The sequence below is a fragment of the Nomia melanderi genome, chromosome 3 (genome assembly GCF_051020985.1).
Source record: "Nomia melanderi isolate GNS246 chromosome 3, iyNomMela1, whole genome shotgun sequence".
In the NCBI taxonomy this organism is placed as follows: domain Eukaryota; kingdom Metazoa; phylum Arthropoda; class Insecta; order Hymenoptera; family Halictidae; genus Nomia; species Nomia melanderi.
In genome coordinates, this window is record NC_135001.1 from 19720797 (window position 1) to 19741390 (window position 20594).

Here is a 20594-nt window from a genome sequence, read left to right on the forward strand (position 1 = left end):
ACGTGCATTAGCTATTTAAATTTTCAAAACGCAAGGTAATATAATATTGTAAAAGCAAAATATTCAAACATGAAAGATATGTTCAAAGTTTCAGTTCAATTTATTATATATAAATGAAGTACATAGAAGATTATTTAGATTGTTTCACTTTCATATTTAATTACAATAATAACCGGTGACATGGAATACTGCGTAAAATTGCTAGTCAACAATGTGTAAAGATCTTGAAGCTTCTCATAGATGAGAAATCCAAACGAAATTTGTTTGATACATATGTAATACAGTTGCATCATTAGAAAAATTCATTATTAATTTCATACAAGGAGTACGTCTATAATTAAATTCATTGAAAATTATATTACCGTGTTCTTGTTTCTATACGCTAAACTGTGAAATCTCAGATGAAACGAACCCTTCCTAAACTTTTAAACTTTAACGATCAACGTCATCCTTGCTTAGAGCAGCCATTAACAGCGCGCGTTCAGTTTTCGTGTGTGTTAAACCTGATTCAATCTCCTCCAAGGAGACTTCTCCTCATCAAAGTTCCCGGCATTAGAACTAGATCGTTCCCCGTTCAAACACGGGAGATGCAAAATAAACAGCAAACAAAGAATTCTAGATCAATTTCCGCGGTAACAGACGTTAAACTGGTTACGAAGAGAAATACTACAGCGTTGAATCCATAGAGAACTATAGCGCGCTACTGTATTAATTTCGAACGGAGATTTCAACAATATTTGATCGAATTAATCCCGAGGCTTTGATCTATCGCAGGCGACACGTTCAAAGTAAAAAGCGATGAAAGTTTCAGGACGAGCAGCTTTATCGCTGCGCAGTCTCGAAAGCCTGTACAGCGATTCGGACGAATCAAATAACGTTTCGATTACGAAAAAATAGATACACGTCAGTGAAAGAAACTCGAAACAATCGAAGTGCTTTTCATGTCGTTTGAAAACGTTTGGAACTGTGGAGAATGCTTCGGAACAACAAACGAAAAGGTCACCCACGTTCAGTCCATCGCAAATGAAACTTTCAAGAAATTCTACGCGAATTTGCAAACCCAGAAATTAATAAATAGACCATAGAGTCAATAATAACTTATTTTTAAACTCTCTGATATGTGCAGTTCGTGAATAGAAAGCTTATGCTTAAAATATATCGATTACAGCAACAGAATAGAGACAAAGAAGTTCAAGTTAACGATAAATCAGAAGCGTTCTTTATACTTAAGGAAATGAACGTAGCTTTCCAAGGCTACTTATTATAAATTATTAATAATAAAACGATTCAACGTAGATTTAAATATCGTTCTTTCAGAAGCGTTACCAAAGAATCGTCTTAATATTTAACAAAAGTATTATCTCTCGAAAAGGGAAGCAAAAATAAGCATCAACGTATGCAGATAAGTCGGCCAATATGTCCGAGGTTAATCTCGTATTCGGCGGACCAGTGGAAAATAGCCGAAAATGACTGGTTAATAGAAGCGATACCCGTGCGCGGAGTTTCGCAAGGTTTCAGAGAAATACGTGTCAAGAAGCCGAGGACAGATTCGGCCGGCGTTTCCGGATTTTCGCGAAATTGGGGGCGTTTCGCGTGGCCGGTGAAAAAAGCTCGACAGGGACGAACCAGCGCCACCCCTCCGTGTCCCGGCTTTTCCATTTAAATTTAAATTGGCGCCGTTGGAAGCGCGGGTCAGCGCACCCGTACAATGCAGAGGAAAATGTCGTTGCCGTGGAAGCGAGGAAATGCCGGGAAAATTGGCACTCCGCGCGAGATCACTGCTGCGAATTCCTTTCACGGTCAATCGGCGCGGTACACGATGTTTTACGACAGATCAACGCCGATATTATTCACTGGCGTCCATTCAATTTGTTACGTCGCTGATCCGTCGCTAACGAACGCCGGGGAACCATTCGGAACACAATAAAATAGAATATCTACAACGAGAAGATTGCGATTTCATGGAAACGACCGTTGCGGAGCGCGATAAATCAATCTTGGTATACTGCCGTGATTTCAGACGAACTTGTTTTATTCTTCGCGCATCGATACGATTTGCATGATCGATTAAACACGATTAACGAACGTATTCGATTCCCTGTCGATATTATGTTCACCCTCGAAATTCGCTTCTCGTTTCTTCCTTTGAAAAAGCACTCGCATTTACATTATAAACTTGCTTAACACAAATTGACACGGAGTTCTCGAGCAAGAAATTAGTTCTCCATCTTGACGATGATCGCCCTTAATTAATGCTATACACCCGAGAGGCTCCACTATCAGAAAAGGCCACTAATTACACTAGTTCGGAGCACTTAATCGGATAGCAAGAGGTTTAACTGGCTGCTGCCCGGTACACGGTTCTATAGGGCTGATTCAGGTTAATTTAGCTGACTATAAACTTTGGGCTCCAATTAAACAATATGGTAGTTGCTGAAATGATTAACATAAATGATTGATAAGCAAAACATGTTTCCCAGATATCTTCCCATGTAGCACGCGATAATTCTCATCGGAGAATTTCAATGAAAAATGCCCAACCAGGTTAGTTAATCGATCAATTAACGAATCAAAACAAGAGTATAATGAGATGCCCAACGTCGACATGTACCGACTGTACACGTATCGAGTCAATTTTCGACCTCGATTCTCTCGAAAACGAAGATTCGCAGGACAAAATTCTATTGTATTTCTTCGGCTCATTTTCACATGTAGAATGACCTAATTGATTGACCATCGCGAGACATTCTGTATAATCAGCGGTTCATTTTCGACAGTAGTACGAACATACATCATTAATTCCCTTATTAAGAAAGTAATTCCGCGCGCGTTACATTTTTCCGCGGGCGAGGTTAGCGACCGAGAGAAGTTAGTTCGGTAATTACGGAATGCTGGTCGGATTTAAAGGCGAAACACGGCGACGGTTTCCGAATCGATTCAAGACCGCGCCGTGTACAAGCCGTTCTTACGACTTACGGCGTAGCCGTGTTTAGAAAGCAATTTCCGCTGCGAGCGGCATGACTTCTTGCGCCCGGAATGCATTAGCAAGTAATTGCAGCGTTAAACGGTCTAATTCTAAAGACTGGTTTAGATCTCGCCCGAGCTTTCGCGGGACCGAACGCGTAAGTCTTTTCCTCTGACGCGGAGCACCCTTCCGCGGAGGCGTTTAATTGAACGCGCCGCCGGAATCGCTCTCGCGCGGCCCGCTCCAAAATTCTCGATTATTATTCGGCGGACGGTTCAACGCAAACAGTTGATTACAATTTTCAGACGCGATCCCGTGACCGCGAATTTTATTCGAAAGCGCCCCGACGTTAACCGAAACGGCTCGGCGTAATGTAAGATTCGTTCGCCGCGTAAACACGGAAATACTAGGTGCCGGGGCGTCACTGATTCCCCATGGAAATGTATTCAACGTGTCTGATTTATGAACAGCTCCGTCTACTTTACGCTGCTCCTATCTCGGACCGAAACTCTTGTGTACCAGTTTCATTATCCTCGCCGGTTCGAAGTTTCGTTCGGATTTCGAGATTTTATTGGTACGAGAACTGAATTATTGTAATGCAAAAGCGAAAGAGAATTAATGCCGGAGTTCTACTGAAACTTTCATACCGGCGGGTCTAATTTCTGGAGAGGATTGGAGAAAGTTACTTACCTTCCCGTGCTTGTATTAAAGTTTAAAGGTTCCGTTACAGGCGTATCTGGAGCGAGGAACGGTATTATTAGTCTTTCTCAATTAATGTAGGTGCGTTTAACGCGTCAGGTCGGCCGCGAACGGAAACAAAATAGTTGTGAAGTACTCCGATTGTCGCGAGCACTTTTGAGTGTATGCTGAGTTTTTCGAAGGACCACCCAATGTTGGGATTAAATGACTGATTGACTGATAGCTGAGCTGATTCTCAACTGAGTCTGATTGAAGCTGAACTGATTCTCAACTGATTCTGACTTGATTCTAAACTGATTCTGATTGAAGCTGAGCTGATTCTCAACTACTTCTGACTCTGAACTGAACTGGTACTGATTTAACATGTTTTACAGTCTGTATTATTTTTTTTCTATTGCCTTTAATGACAGCTTGACATATTCTGGGCATCCTATATGTAATGCTCAACGCTTATTAGAGAACAAGAGAATCACGGGTTTTTTCGGAAAGTTCATTCCGAGCATTGCCTTAAAGTGGATGAATTACTTATGCAAGAGCGTTATGGACATAAGAACTAGCTGAAATCTCTAAAATCATTAATATCTTAAATAATAACGAACGATCATTTCAAAGTCTTTGCTTTTTTCATTTCAGAGCGAGACGTTAGTGCGAGACTTTTGCGTTTTAGTAATCTGTATAGACCTTGCGACTTGCAAGGGAATATCCTACAACATTCAGGACACGTACGGGACAATTCCTACATATTGCTATTAATTTTGTTCAATAAATACGTTTCAAACAAAATACCACAGCACGGTGACTCTGGTCTTATTAATGATACTCGGAATTCTGCCGCGTCGGGGACCCGGAAATCGGGATTAATCAGGGAAGCAAAGAATAATGGTTTGATCCATCGACCTCCGACTACCAGGACCGCAAGGGTTCCTTAATTTATCGAGCCGCCGAGCGAACAAGGCCAGCCACGTGTTCCACGTGGACGCTGGAAGAACCAAAGGTCCCTGTAAGTGGCCATTACGAGCTGTACTCTGGTTCCCGAGCGTATGATCGAGCCGGTTGATTCAATTCCGTTGGCCAGCCGCCATGAAACTCGTAACGAAGTCGCGACATCCGATTTACTTAGTATTGCCTTTCCTTTTGGCTACGTTCTGCTCGGCGCAATTGGGTTTCGCGTTCCGGTAGATAAACAGATTCGGGCATTCCCTTTTTCCATCAGTTTTCCGTTCATACCCCTGTCACGTGTGCCCTAACTTAATATTACACATTTTAGGACCATATCTATATGCTACGGTTAAATGAAGAAGCTGAACCAGTGTCCATAATAAATCACCGAAGAATGTTCAAGAAATATAAGAGTTTAACCCTTTGCACTTGAGAGGTGGCTCTCATCGCTTGATGTAACATAGCTTTCTCTTAACCTTTTAGGCACAGCTGAATTTTGCGCGGGGCTGTTTCTCTGTACGGCAGAGTTCTGTACGGACAATGCTGTTCTCTACGCGAGTACATTGGAATGAAGTTTTTGATGATTAAATTATAATTTTTCTGAAAGATATGGTACACATAATTTAACTTTAACAATTTACTTTAATAATTAGTAATACAATTGGGTATGATCTATGATATATTGGTAGCGACGGAGCCACTATAGTGGCGCGTCGTGCCTAAGAGGTTAATTTACGCACATTTCCTCATTAGTTTCGAAGAATACCGTTTACATCTCATCAGAAAATGTCTGTTTCCAGCGAACACTATAGAACACTATATCACGAAGCCCTTTATACCCTCGCAACAAAACAATGCTTTCATTCGCACAAGAGAATCCACGCGACAATCATCTAAAAAATTCACCGCCTGTAAAGCATGTCCGAAGCTTAAAGACTAAAGCATAGGTTAAAAGCCACATCTCCCACCGACTCTCTCACGAGAACAAGCATCAAACAAATTTGTATTTCCCCGGGAACTTTCGCCGGAGCTCCATGAATCGCCTCAACTTCCAAGTGTCAAGTAAGCGGCGAAACGTCCGGCCGTTTCTCGCGACGTGACGTAAGCCGCACATTATCGCGGATCAACGGGAACAATCCCGAGGCGGAAAGTAACCGGGCGAAATGGAAAATGGAATTTGTTCGCGCACGAGTACGCCGGTCCTATTATTTGCAGACGTGCGTACCTGTTGCTGTAAAGCGCATGCATAATCGGCCTACGAGCGTATATATTTCACAGAAACAAATTACTTCGTTGCGCCCCGTCCCCTCCGGCCTCCTTCGCGACCGGCCGCGGCCCCTTTCGCGCGACACAAAGGTTAAGCGGCTTTGCTCTATAGTCGTGCCTTAAAACTGCTCCCCGACAACCGTAAACTTTCTGACGAATACTTTATCGGCCGTGCACGCGCCGCCGCCGGCTGAACGCGCGATAACGCGCGCCGCGCCGTGACCAATGCGAAACTGCATCGGCCGGATGCACCGGATCCTTGATTTTCGAGGATTGCGCGGCGCGTTGTCCGACCGACCGTGTTCGTCCGCGGTTCGCTATTTTTTAGGATTGATCGGGGCAACAAGTGTTGCTCGGTAACAAAGCAATGTAGCTTTTATTCTCTTTTCGAATTAGTTTAGACAGCAATTAGCGTGAATGGAGAATTTGAAGCATTGTTTTCCTTCGAATGGACTCACGTGGTAGTTGCTTCATTGCAGAATTTCCGTGGAATTTTAAACGGATGGATAAGAATAAGAGAGTAATGAAGAGAGCTTTAAAATGAGCGATATTATTGGTTAGGTTATCGCCATTATATTCGGCCCGAATGGTTTCAAATTGGAATGATGGAAGTATTTCACTGACATTCTGATTAATCGACGATAACAATAGACACTAGAAAATAATGATCACCTAAGGATATTCTCTACAGCTGATTGGAAATATGAAATATTCTTATTAGAATTCAACTTTAAACAATACGTGCCGCCGCAGAAATTGGAATGAAAGAAAATCGTCCCAAGACGGTGCGCCGTTTTCAACAACTTTCCCTTTGTCGTGTTGGCCCAGGTGCGACCAAGCTCGAATTACTTTAATTAAGCAACCAAACAGCAAATGGGAAAGGTCGCAGGAATTCACCATGACAAACCGTGAGGGAGCTCTTTTATCCGAGAAACTGGAAGGCGCGCTCATTCTACATCAGTCATTAAGGCCGGGGGATCCTTTTCAATTAGCTCGGCAAAGAAACGGTTCGTAGTTCGTTAAAGGAGCAAGGAGAAGACGACGCCAGGAGTCAAAGGATGGAGGCAGACAGTAGTAAAATCCTCCGGTACAATCGCGTCTCGGATAGCTTTAATTAAATAATATCCCATTCCCGTCTCCGTTTCGCTCGCGCCTTCCTGTTTCTTACCGTGACACCTCTCGTTGCGATAATGAACTTTCGCGGAGGAATGTCCCTGTCATCCTAACATCATCAATCATACAGAACGGAGCAACGCGAGGAGCGGCGAAGAACACGGCGGAACTTTCAACGGGGATTTTCAGCGGAATCGACGAAATTCCATATTCACACCGTGTCTGATTCGACGCAGTCTGTTACCCCTTGACAGAGCCTATGGCATATATGTAGGAAGTTAGAAGTTGGAGATTGGTCGTGTTCCAAATATTCAAAGCTAATAATATGATATTAATGGAAATAATTATGTTTTATTTAAAAAAGCATAGGAATAGTTAATCGAATAATTGACAATATTTCGAAATTGTAGTATCTAGAATTTTTAACGTAGGTTGAAGTATTTTTAAGAGAGTGAATGTAAGAATGAGTGTGAGTGAAGGACAGGCTATAAAACGGTCGAGGGAAAGTGGCCTGCGCAACGTCACGGACCCAAGGCTGCAGGGCCAGCTTTCCTTACTTTTTACGTGTTGTCCGTGTTATTTCCATATTTCATTAAATACATATATTTATTCCTAATTCTGGATTACTGAAGATCCACCTTTTCAATATCTATAATAGTAGCCCCACTATAGAATTATATAATTAATTCGCAAGTAATATAAAGCAACAGTAGAACTTTGAAATTTTTACGCATGAAACTTCCGAAACCAATTACAAACCATCCGCAACTGTTTTTACTTTCAGTCGTAGGCTCTTCCCCGCCTCCGTTCACTTCATTCAGATATCAGATTTCATACAGTATTTCTTCCTTGAAAATTTTCAATTTCTTCCCGCCCTGGCAAAATGGCAATCGATATGGCGCAATGGGGAAAAACGGGGAGAGGAAACAAAAAGCCGTCTGCCGACCGAAAAGGATAACAATTCCCAGCGGGACGCAGAGAGCCAAAGCAAATATTTCTTTTATGCAAAACCGATTTAGCATCACCGCGAATTTCAGCCGGACGAAATGATATATGGACGGTGTGTACACTCGCAAGAAGAGAACGCAAACAAATATCAGCCGAACCGTAATGTTGGCGCAGCTCTGTATTTATTCCGGAACTCGTACGTGTATCTCATATTTCCGTTCCACACTGCTCGGGGCCAGTTAGTCCGCCTCCTGTCGTTTCGATTCTGGTTCCGTGAATCTTGCCCGAAATTTGCGAACATCCGCAGTGGAATTCCATTGATTCGATGCTATCAGCGCGCTGTTTTCATCGTCTTTTCAAATTTGTACTCGCCCCGTCAAAAGAAATCTATTCACACCGAATCAATTCGCGTTTGTTCCCGAACAGAAATATTAACCTTTTATTAATTTCTTCCTGGAAAATATCTGCGTACGTTCACCGCCTTTCATATGCATAAAACATCGATCTATCGGCTCCTAGTTTATACAAGAATATTTGCATTATGCATACAATTTAACAAAAACACGAAATGAAAGGACATCCGAATTCGTGGGAAACCAGGGTACACTATAGACGCAAAAACCTCTGCAGTTGGTTAATAAATAATTGTCTTGCAATATTTCATTCTCTCCGTAGAATACACTGTAGTCACCTTTAATTTAATCCTGTTACGTTCTTCGTACCTCTCAATTTTTTACCGCTGTCCCGTTCATTCAATTTTCCCCGATTTAATTGTTCTATTTTTGTCGAGAACTTTTTTCATTCGAAAGTGACGCGAGAGAGACGTTACTGGATGTACCTTTTTAAAATAATATTCGAAATGCACGGATAAAGGATCACTGTAGGGTTCAGCGACAATAATCCCATCCGCGCCGAAATCATGCGACGATCGATTGAAATTCGAAGGTGTCGATAACAGCGCGCAGCCGAATTGATCGGTTCTAATAATATGAATCGAAGAGCGAAGAAGCTCTCGGCCCGGTAGGTAGAGAAAACGTGGAAGAGGAGAATAAGAAAGTTCTCGGAGTATTTTTAAAGCGGAAACGCTGGCGCTGGCGCTCGATGATCCGTTTGGAAGCGCTTCGGGCGACCCGCATGGCGCGCAATCAGATCGTTCTTACGAGCGAAAGGAAATCGGGAATGTCGTGGAAACTGTTTCACGGTACCGCGGCCCGCGTTACACAATTAGCGTTAATTGCGAGAGACTCGCGATGGAGGAAGTCTGAGAGGGCGCGCGGCATCCTTACGGGCAATGAAACAAAGCGAAAGGGACTAAATTAAGCAAACGTAAGCCACTCAAAGGGATTTCCGCCCGGGCCGACGTTTCTTGCGGGGCGAGTCAAGTTTTCTTTGACAATTAAATTTAATAACACGCTGCGCTGAGTTAGGAAGCGCATGAAACATCCTGATATCCTTGTTGCGCGTTATTACCTGTCGGTGCTGTTTTTAGATGTCGCATTTTCGTCCGCGTTCCCACGTTATCCCGATGGAACCGTGGATTTCTGCGCCGCTATCCTGTTCAAAGGAACGCGGGTGGCTTCATTAGCTCAGCCATACGCGATGATTGCTCGAAATATCATCCTGCAGACGTATCGTCAAGTTTATTTTCATCTTTACGCTTATTACACATTTCAATCTCTCATTTCACCTGTTTATTTTCTATTCTATTATTCATATCTTCCGATCCTTTTCATAGTTGCTGTAGATCTTGTCGCGTCGCTAAATCTCTTTAGGAGGGATGTTGACGAAACCTTCTGCACATTAGAGCCCTGGGTATTTTTACCATAGCAGAAATAAAAGCCCAAGGAACCGTTACTTCAACAATTTAGTCCTAGTTGCTTCGGCACGTTTTGCCAGTTTTGTAGATTTACCGTAACTTTTACCTTACATCTGTTTGCCAGAAGTCGAGGCGATCCTTGGTTTTATTACTCGCTATGGTCAGTGCCAAGAACGCTCGGGACCCTTGCGTGGGTCACCCGGGGGCTGCAATCGGCAACCCCTCCAGGATCTCTGGTTGAGTCCCACTCGAACGAATTTTCGTTTGTACGCGCCCACTATCTGGAAGGCTACAAATCAGGAAGCTTCCAATTTTGCACACGCCTACCCAAAGGTTTATAAAAACCCACGCAAGGTACGGAGACGGAGATACAAGAAAAAATTGAACTAGACACACGAGACGGAGTGTATAGACGTCGTTGCAGACTCTCGCCGCTGACGAGTATTACTGAACTCCCAAAAATAAACAGCAAATTATTTTCACTGAAGTAAATATTTATACAGTCCACTTCCAATCAGTTCGCACAAAGTCGGCGTGCGACGTACGGGTTTCCCTATAACATTTCGAAATAGAAAACGCGTACACAACAGATCTTTTACAGAAGAAGTGTATTAAGATAAATAATTGTAACCTGTCAGAAAGATTCGTTAAGCAGTCAACGTGACACTTCGGTTTCTCCGTCAAAGAAAGGTAAGTGTATTGTTAACTTGTAATCAACACAAAGACAAGATCATAGTATTACCTAGTAGAGCAGCGTATCGGGTTCCCTTGTGCTAATGAGGTCCAATTAATCCGTCGCGCGCCGAAATTAAGTGGCGGAGCGGTAATTGAAGAAGCCGTGTTACATCACACCGGGAATTCTGTTTTGTTTATTACACACAGATATCCAGCCTCACACATTTTACGGCCTTTCATTACTACTTGCCGTGGCGGCCGGCCAGGCGCAATCACAATTAAAAATATTCCCTTCCACAGAGCCATTTGGGAGCCGAATCGAGTTATTCGGTCGCGCCGGTGACCCTTCGATCTGCCGGCTGAAAAGCATTTCAATAACAAAACCGAACGCGCATAAACTATACGAACGATCACAATGGAGAGTAGCGTGTAACCCTGGAAAAATGCACGTAAAGCCGAGACAGTATTGCGTTACGTAAAAATTCCGCGGAGCAGTGCGGCGGCGCGTTGATAAACATTTTGCAGCGTTAATTCAATTACAAGGGGTTTCATTATTAATTTCGAACAAAGCCCTTTAACCATAACAGCGCGCCCCGTTGTCAACGGTGAAATTGAATTCGCGGAGAAACAACGAGAGGCAAATGTGCCCGGGAAAATGTGATTCATTCAGCGAGACCGGCGTTACATGGATCCTTGTTATAATTAAAGGACCGAACGTCCGGGATCCGAGAAAAGAATCACCGAGATCGCCGGAGCTTTACCCGACGAGCTGATAGAATCTCGAATTATTTACGTCCTGCCCCCTCCAGCCGGCCGCAGAGACATCGTTCCGAAGCATCCAGGTCTTGATCACGGTAATCGCTATCGGGGAAACCCGGGGGAGGAAAAACGTTTCCCGAAAGCCATTCGTTGCGGACGGGGGAACCGTGGCCGCGGCGAGAAGGACCGATCCTCCCTGTAAAATTGCGAGCGCGCCCGTGAGAAGGGAAAGTCCTTCTCCCCGGAATTCGTGAAAGCTTTCTGGTAGAAAGCCGCTTGTAATCCACAGCCGAAGTGAAAACTGACGTAGCGAATGGGGCCCATCGATTATCCGGTTCGGAACGAAATTCGCCGGGAAGATCGTTTCAAGAAGATTTGCGAATGGTTTCACCGGCGATCCCGCGTGGCGGATCGACGGCCGATATTTCTAGGAAAGTGAACGGTCTTTCGTTACCTGTTTGCGATTCTTGTTCTTGGAATAAATGGAACGAATATATTCTGTTGTTTAAAGAAACTTTCCATTCCACGCGCGACCGACGAGATCGACGAATTACACGTGTTTCGGTCGAATGCCTCGATGATATTTATTCCAACGAGATCCATCGGCTGTCTATCTAATCCCGCGAATTTTAATTATCGCGGAACCTACTGGAACGCGGATTTATTTCCAGCGAGGTGAAACGCGGGCCGATCGAGGAAGCCCTTGCCGCCGGATCGAACAAAGGGAGAAATCGTGTAAGCCCCATTTGAATCGATTTAAGCTGAATCGTTCGGTCCGATGGAATTCCGGCGAATGCAGGAACCGACGCGACGGATCCGTTGCTCCCAAGGGACCAATAAATTCTTTTCGAGGGGCACTTTATGAAAGCGTATTTTATGCAGCTCTAAAGAGAACGTTTTACGCCGTTGCCTCGTCGCACCAATTACTCCCATTTAAAAGCTCCGTCGATTTAGCTCGGGCGAGGCACAACGGGGGAAAAACAACAGACGAAAAAATGACGAAAGGAAATTCCTTCTCTTTGTTTCGACTCCCCGTTTCTACGCTGCTTTGCCGCTCGGCGAGAAAATTGCGCGTTCGGGCTAATGATTGAATTAATTGTCAGCGACTGCCGGCCGAGAGCTCAATGGAATCATAATTAATGAAAAATTCGTCGCGTCAAAGTGGTAGTGAAATGATCTATGAATTCACGCTATAGCGATTGGGGGCTATTAAGGCTTTTCAAGTGTCGCGCAGGATTCCGCTCGACCGGCGCGACAGGATGTAGCGATAATCGGAATCGTTGCTCCCATTTGCGCGACGTGGATGCACTTAATACACGGAGCGCGTGCAACGTTCTGTACAATTTGTTCAAATTGATACGTCTTCTCATATCACAGAGGAACAACGCGAATACTGGCAGGTTTATCAGCACGTAACCCATTTGGCGTGGAGCGTTACCGCGTACTCGGTCATGTTCTCTGTTCCCTTCTCTCTCCATTGTAACGCAACGCCATTCCCGTTGCGCAGAGCAACGCAACGTTGTGCCATTCCAAATGTACCCTTTTTTTTTACTTTTGCATGGTGTGAGCAGTTTTTTCAGGAATCCCTTCCGCTGACAAACACCGCTGTTTTTTGAACTCGTGGATATTTAATCAAATAGAATCTTTTTCGAGCTGTAAAATAATCATCCCTTGTTTATTCGTGCGACAGATTGTAAGGAATTCTAAAGAATGTCTCCTCGCTGCTAGTAAAGCTCTTTTCTCTTGAATTTTATGAACCCCTTTTTTTCATTTCTTTTGAACTTCATTCAATTTTCTTTATCGCACTCTACTTGCCCGTCTCTGGATTCTATGTGCCCTTTTATTCTCTTCCAGACCCTTCAATTTTCATTCCCTCTTAGATATAATATATTTTCCACTTCCTTAAAGTGATTTGGAATGTTTCTTCTTTACATAGACCTTTTAGTTTTAATCTGTTCAGTATTCTTTTAAATTTTTCCATGGAATTTTCTAATTCTTACGACTTTCCGATAGAAGGAAAATTCTGAAAACCCGACGAGAAAGATTTAACCAATTTCACCGGAGGGTTCGAACCTAAGCAAACTTTCGCATTCAAACGCAAATCGCATCACCATGTTCACTGCAATACTCCCTATCCTTATATTACCTATTTTAAAAGTTTCCTTATTCTTCTTGCAGCTACACCAAATCATTCCCCATATTACGTAGCGTTATCAATAATATTAAAAGTTTCTGCACTCGTCTCCCTATAGAATCTTTCAATATAGAATCAAGTCATCTATTCAACATAAAATTATTTCATCGAAATACAAGGATAAATCAACTTGCAACAACCCAGCGTTTCTCCATGAAATCTTTCAACATATCGGTTACAGGTGGAGATTACGAATCAAGTCGTCTATTCAACCTAAAATTATTTCATCGAAATCCAAGGATAAATCAATTTGCAACAACCCAGCGTTTCTCTATGAAATCTTTCAACATATCGGTTACAGGTGGACATTACGAATCAAGTCGTCTATTCAACATAAAATTATTTCATCAAAGTACAAGGATAAATCAACTTGCCAACATTCCAGCGTTTCTCCATGAAAACTTTCAACATAGCAGTTACAGGTGGACGTTACGAATCAAGTCATCTATTCAACATAAAATTATTTCATCGGGGTACAAGGATAAATCAACTCGCCAACATCCCAGCAGGATTTCAAGGGATTATAATGTTTTCCCCTCGAACGTCTGTCCGATTCGTCGTTCATCCCACTTTCGCTATAATCGATCAGTTTTCCTATTATCGAAGTCTACGGGCGCATTGACGATCGAGAATCTGTTCGGCGGATGGGACGGAAGACGACTAGGCGGGGCAGATAAGATGAGGGTCGGTAAACGGCGGCGGAAACGACGATCGCTTCTGCAAACAATTTAACGTAAATTGAAATCGAAATGGAGTCCTAATGGGTAGCTGCAGAGTGGCGGGACTGCTAGGGACGTTGTATGCCCGACGTCTTTATTATTTTCGACGCCCCGCGCCGGCACGTATCCCGAGTTTATTCCTGTCCCATCTTGCGCCGATAATCTATAGGCAATGAGGGAACGGCGAACGGAGAATTGGCTCAATTTCAGCGAACGCGAGTTCGTTACACAATTTCTGCCGAAGGACGGACGTTGATTCGCCGGGAACGGAAAAATGACTCCTTTATCAGGATTTACCGGGTCCCTCGCGCGAGCTTCATATAATTGAATCGTACGTTAAATATTCATCGGTCAGTAACAACATTTGTCCAACAATTCGGTGCCGCGCGCGCCAATAAATATTGAACGATATTCCCGACATTAATACGTAATAAAATATTAACAGCCGTGTACCTACGTATCAATAACCGATAAAATCAGCGTGAGATTCTCGCCCCGTAATGGGTCGCAAGGCGGGCTTTCAATGCGTTCGGGAGCTACCAGTCGACTGGAGAGTGCATCTTGTAATATCGATATTATCGATACTAATGCGTCGCGATTATAATTACGTACTCTGCCTAGCACGTAATTATTGGGAAATTTTATTGTCCGTTGTTCCATCCGGTATAAACTTCAACGCGTGATAATACAATGATTTCCGTTGCATTGTTATTCGTTCTCGTGAGTCACTGAACAGCGATAAACGCTTATATTTAAAACAGCTGCGGTGAAGATTACTAAGTAGTTTAACGCGGCTATGGTCAGACAGATTCAAATGCTTCCAGTACAGGTCACTGATATTCTCACCGATGCACCGAACATACACTCGGATATTCAGAGAATTAGGATAGCGGCAACAAATTACCGCGGAAAAGTATAAATGAAATGAATATAACGAAAAGCGGAAATCAACGTGAAATAAAAACGACGAGGCATAAATGGAACCGGTTTAATAGCCGCGAAGACCCAAAATTCCCCCGTAATTGCCGCGAAGCCTCAAAAAAATGATGGTTCGCCGGGTTTTCTCTCGCCTCTCACGCGGCGATTACCATGGTAGAACGCAATTAAACCGCGGGAATTGCGGTTGTTTATTTTCAGCGGGGGCCGCACAGACGCAAATATAATTTCCCAAGATTAACCAACCCCGGCGGCCGTCTTGCGGACGCGTTTCTGCGGCAACTGACTCGCCCCCCGTACCCCCTCCCCCGCGCCCCTATCCGCCGCCCGGCAGGATAACAAACCTGCCGACAGTTCGCTTAACAATCCGGGAGTTTTAAACTCATTTCAAAGTTTATTCCGCGAGTCCGTATGCGCTCGCTGACAGGGATTCATGCCCGGCCGTGCCGCGGATCGTTCGACCGGAAACCGACAGAGTCTCCGAGGGCGACCGGATGCTGTCTCCCCGGAGAAATCTGCGCGTCGTCCCCTCGGAAGATACGCGGAAACGGTGATAGTACAATTATTACCTGCCGATACGAGCCAACGGGCTCCGTTGACTGGCCGGATCGTTAGGTTGACCGCGATTGACGTCGGAACGACGCGGTTCCGGCGGCGCGCCCGGCTGATCGTCGGTAGCTACATCGTCGGCTGTCACGCGGAACGCCCGTCCCATCGGGTTTATATGGGGCGGAGCGTGGCGGCCGTTGTTTTGAATGAACGTGACACCATTCATTGGGAAATAGCTATTACAACTTTACGACGGAACCTCCGATGACAGGAAGGTAATATCGCGCGGAAGATTGGTCAGCCGGTGATTAAATTGCGACCGGTTATAGGATTCGTTTCGAGATCGGAGTTCTCGGAGCCGTTGTACAAGAATGTTTGGAAAGAGTAATCGATTGAAAATGTGACAGGTGTAGGTGAGTATTAAAGGAAGAGAAGTATACAATTTGATTCTTAGACTATTAGGTCTCTTATATAATATCCAATGTATTAATGGAGAATGCTGGTGCTGGCTTATAAGTATATAATTATATAAAGAAGAGATTCGTAACTGCAAATATGTGTGTAAGTTTAATTTTGTGTAATTTTCATTCCTTGGTGACTGCAATATAAATCCACGCAAAATCAGATTATACATAGAGTTAATATTCAAATTGGAATTTCCTATAAAGTGTAAATGATTGTACGATACATGTTCCGTCAGAAGTAAGAAATATCATTGATTAAGCATAAAATACGTAAGAGTATTAATTGATTACCTAGTTGTATATTTCTAGTATCAATTCATACTGGAATACACTTGTTAAAGATCATACTGATAAAGATGTTGCAATAGCAGAATATGGTAAAATAGAGCTGATACGCCTTCCGAGAGAACATCGTCCGATCCTGCGTCTTACAGCACAAACAACTTATTCTTTAGCTAGCTGCCATTCAGACTAGGTTAGAGATCCGCACTCGGGCAACTGTGAACAGCGACTGCGAACCGGAGCTTCCAAGTGTGACTTAGCCCCCTTTCGCGACTGTAGAGGCCACGTGTCAATGTCAGCGCAAGTGTTCCCTTTCTCAGGAAAAATGGTAACTCAAGAGGACGACGATATTCAAGGATTATTTCATTCTGCCTCATAAAACCTGCTTTTGAATTTTCTTCTGACAATCAGAACACTGCTCGTATTGCTCCGCTGCATGAAAAGTGATATAAAATCGTTTCTTGCGTACAAAGGGTACAACATAAGCCATTGCGGAATATCGACGATTATACGTTGCGGTTTCGGAGAGGAAACGCTGCTGCATTCATAGAGTGGGGAGAACGGAGCTTAGCGACTGTTGTCGTTACAGTTCCGCACCATCGTCAGTGCGGGAAGCATGGTGAAGTCAGTGGACATCTTCGAGATTCAGTACTTCAATCTTTGCCGGATACTGTTGACTGTTACTGGCCAATGGCCTTATCAAGATAAAGTAGTAGCCATACCGCTCAGAAGTGTTGTTTGTAGCATGTTAATAATCATTATAAATGCACAGGTAAGATATCAAAAAGAATTTAATGGTTGTCTCAGAAACGACGAATCATTTCCGTTATTCGAAGAGAACCCTTTCAAGGAACCATTAACGTCCAAATCGTTGTTTTGCTCAATTGTCGTTACAATGAGATTTGGAAGATTCAGTAGCATTTCTGAATGTAGATAGAACAGTTGAAAATATAATTGCATACAGACGCAGTCTAGACGTGACTCACTAAGGAGTCTCCGCGCGTGATGCTGTACTTTTATTTGTTGACAGTTGATGTTAGTTGATCAAGATACTATTTTCTGTGGAACAACATCAAAATGTGTACAACATTTTATTTTTAACAGATGTGCAAAATCTTCAAATCGGGGATCAACAGGAAAACATTTATCGATACCATACCCTATTTAATATGTTTCATACTTACTGCTATGAGATACGTAAATAGTTTGATGAACATAAAGAGGGTATGTTCGTTTAATTATTAGAAATGTTAAATATTATATTTATTTACGTATAGTGTGTCGGAGGAAAATCCACTGCCTGATTTCGTAAAATTCTTGCTAACACAGGTCTTAAATTTCCTCAGACATTGTAACGTGCTAATTAATTTCACATAGTATGATCAACATTGAGAAAAGTAAAATTATGCTTTCAGATGAGAAACCTGTTCAAGAGGATTAAATACGATTGGGAGTGTGCGGTATTGAACAACGAAGATCATATTTTTGAATCTTACGCTAAAGGAGCATGGAAACTGTTCATGGTGTACATCAGTAAGAGAAGAATTCTGCTTAATAGCTTTCGCTGAGAGAACTGATTAATAATTTCATAAATATTTTAATTTCTCACTCAAACCTCCATATATACGCTACACTTATACATCTTAAATTCTAGAGTCAAATACAGGCAAATAATGTTCTCATGAACAAGTCACAGAATCTTTTGTCTCGAACAAAGAAACAACTCTCTCTTCATTCTAGATTTATTGGTTTCAGCGATTTTGAATTCAATGATGGTATTGTACGTTATCGTTGAAATCGTGCTTTTGGTAATGAAGGAGTTCTCATCGTGGAAGTTCACTCGTCATGTACATCAGCCGATTCAAGTCGAGTTCTTTATAGACGAGGACAAATACTTTTATTATATTTTGGTCTTCACCAATCTGACCATGTTCGTGACATTTGTAGCCGTTCTGGCCATTGAATTGGAACTAAACATCATGATTAACCACGCGTGCACGATGTTCGCTATCGTTGGGTGAGTATTTGGGAATAGAGTTTGCTTGTGCTGTATTCTAATGGCGCCAATAAATCTTTCATAGACGTCGTTTGGAGAATGCATTCCGTGTTAATTCCGAAGAACATAAAAGAAGGGTTCAAGTCCATGAAATGCTTATTCGTACCATCAAGTATCACAGAGACGCCCTGCAGTTAGTATCTTCCCTCCGCAGATCTGTAATTTGAACTTTGATTTGTCGCGAATAAATTTACGTGTTGCTGCGTTCTTCATTTTTTTAGGTTTGTGGATTGCATAAGTTCTTACTGCTCAGGATTCTATATATCTTTTTTCTATATACTAATGGTCACTTTCAGCGTTCTGTTGGTTCACGTAAGTCCACATTAGTGATGATAAGCTATCTAAAGTTATAGTTATACCATTTACATAATATTAAAAAACAGTTTCTTCTGTATGAATTATATGATATTTATAAGGTACATTAGAAAGGAATGCGGAATTTAATAAATCAATCAATCGAAGTGAATTGAGTAGCGGCATGCTAATGGCTTGTCATAATGCGCCAATTCACTGTTGGAACAGTGCAAGAAACACAATTATAGATTTGCGCATAAGGGATACAATATAAGATTTACTGAAAAAATGTGAATAATAAATTCATTTTGATAACATCCTATTCTAATAATGGCAATATTAATGTCTAGGTATGGACCGTTATAAGGGAATTCGAGGGCTTGGATACTTTTGTTTTTCCAGCAATGTCTTTTTCCGGAGGATGTATAGTGGTAGTGTACATCACCGTTTTAATGCAGTGGATTATAGACGCCAGTTCCGCCGTTTTTCATCAAGCGTAAGTAATCGAACTATTTATCCCCACTCATTAATCTTCAAATTTAATACCTCCAATACGGCGGAATTATTTGTGAGCATCTTTCGAAACATATATGTCTAAATGTTTTAAGGGAATACGTAGAATTTACAGTTAGTGTGAGTGCTTTAGTCTAGATTAAACTGGATGTGATTATTTAAAGAACGAGTGCGGGTAGATGTTTGGAAAAATCTTGAGTGCGAATGAAGAGTATTGGGGACTGAGTGGACCGCTGAGTGCATGGGTCAGAGAGTATCGCCGAGGTTCTGCGTGGGATTGGGTGGTCAAGAAATTGTCACAGTGAGGAACTGTGTGACTAAGAGTCTGAGAGAATAAGAGAAAGAGATAGAACGTGAGAAGAAGTGAGTGCGGTAGAGTAAGGGTGTAAGATAGTAAGTGAGTAAGAGAATGAGATAGAAGAAGATGGAGAGTATGTGACTAAAGTCTATAGGGGTGGTTGATGAAAGTGAAATGACGCATTCCACGAGAGTCATGGAGTCAGCTAATACCGTGACGTTATTTGAATAGTCCTTTTTGTGACTTGTTTTTTGCTGGTAAACTTGTTATTTATTAACCGGAGAGTTTAGTGAGTTGCTATCTTTTTACCACTGTATCACATGGGGTTTCCTAAAAACAATCCCTGCACATACTTGGATGTCAGTGACATCTGTTGGCCGCAATAATAGTAAATGTTGCAGTTATTGCGGCGAATGGTACACTGCGCCGATCTCACAGCAGAAGACATTGCTGCTAATCATGCAGAAATGTATGAAACCAGCAACTATCTCTTTCGCCAATATTTTTTCGATATCGGTGGAAGTAGCTGCCATGGTGAGAAACATCATTTAATCGACTTCGCAGCTAAGTCTTTCCGAGCAGCTAAATTGTGATTTCTTGCAGGGTGCGGAGACAATGTTCAGCTACTTCATGGTGTTCTATTCCCTTCAATGACGGCATTCATTTATGACCTGTAGTTTTCTCTTGGTAATAAACATTTCGAATAGGAACTGAATGTTTTTCATCAAACTTGAGTCCTCGAGCTATTTCTTTTATTTCAGTAGGCTACAAATTTTACGTAACTGTTGCTTTAGAATATGGTCAGTTTGATCGTGTGTGTTTGTGGATGCTCTCTGATTATGTTTGCTCGTCAGTTTAACCTATGAGTGCGGTAGAGAGCAATAAATGTTCTAGATACTTTGGCGAATGGTACACTGCTTCGATCATAGCTCAGAAAATATTGCTGGTAACTATGTAAAAATGTTTAGAACCAGCCACTATTGCGTTTGCCAATGTTTTCATAGTATCGATGGAGATATTCGCTTCGGTAAGGGATAATCGGGACCTGATTAATTTTACTCTATCACCTTTATAGATATTTGTAGGTTTTTACTTGTTTACCTACCGTC

The 20594-nt window shown here is 42.5% G+C and overlaps 2 protein-coding genes across 5 annotated transcripts in view; one reads left to right on the forward strand and one right to left on the reverse strand.

The window, feature by feature from the left end:
* The window catches only part of NLG-4 (neuroligin 4), a 446966-nt gene that overhangs the window by 119908 nt on the left and 306464 nt on the right, over positions 1–20594 (reverse strand). The gene's annotated exons all lie outside the window — the stretch shown is intronic.
* Positions 16707–20372, forward strand: LOC143174333 (uncharacterized). 2 transcript variants are annotated; one of them, XM_076365625.1, is made up of 10 exons: positions 16707–17096; positions 17429–17548; positions 17740–17857; positions 18080–18341; positions 18406–18513; positions 18602–18692; positions 19025–19170; positions 19887–20019; positions 20089–20172; positions 20247–20372. In XM_076365625.1, the coding sequence occupies exons 1-9, from the start codon at positions 16941–16943 to the stop codon at positions 20137–20139; spliced, it is 1185 nt and encodes a 394-aa protein (XP_076221740.1). In that variant the 5' UTR covers positions 16707–16940; the 3' UTR covers positions 20140–20172; positions 20247–20372. The 2 variants fall into 2 exon arrangements, with proteins under 2 accessions (XP_076221740.1, XP_076221739.1); XM_076365624.1 differs by having other exon boundaries at positions 20089–20261.

Bases quoted from the DNA above. Each gene is read 5' to 3' on its own strand.
- LOC143174333 (XM_076365625.1), top strand. From the start codon at position 16,941: ATGGTGAAGTCAGTGGACATCTTCGAGATTCAGTACTTCAATCTTTGC. The intron at 18,342-18,405 runs GTGAGTATTTGG...AATCTTTCATAG, and splicing joins ACGATGTTCGCTATCGTTGG to ACGTCGTTTGGAGAATGCAT. The intron at 19,171-19,886 runs GTAAGTAATCGA...TAAATGTTGCAG, and splicing joins TCCGCCGTTTTTCATCAAGC to TTATTGCGGCGAATGGTACA.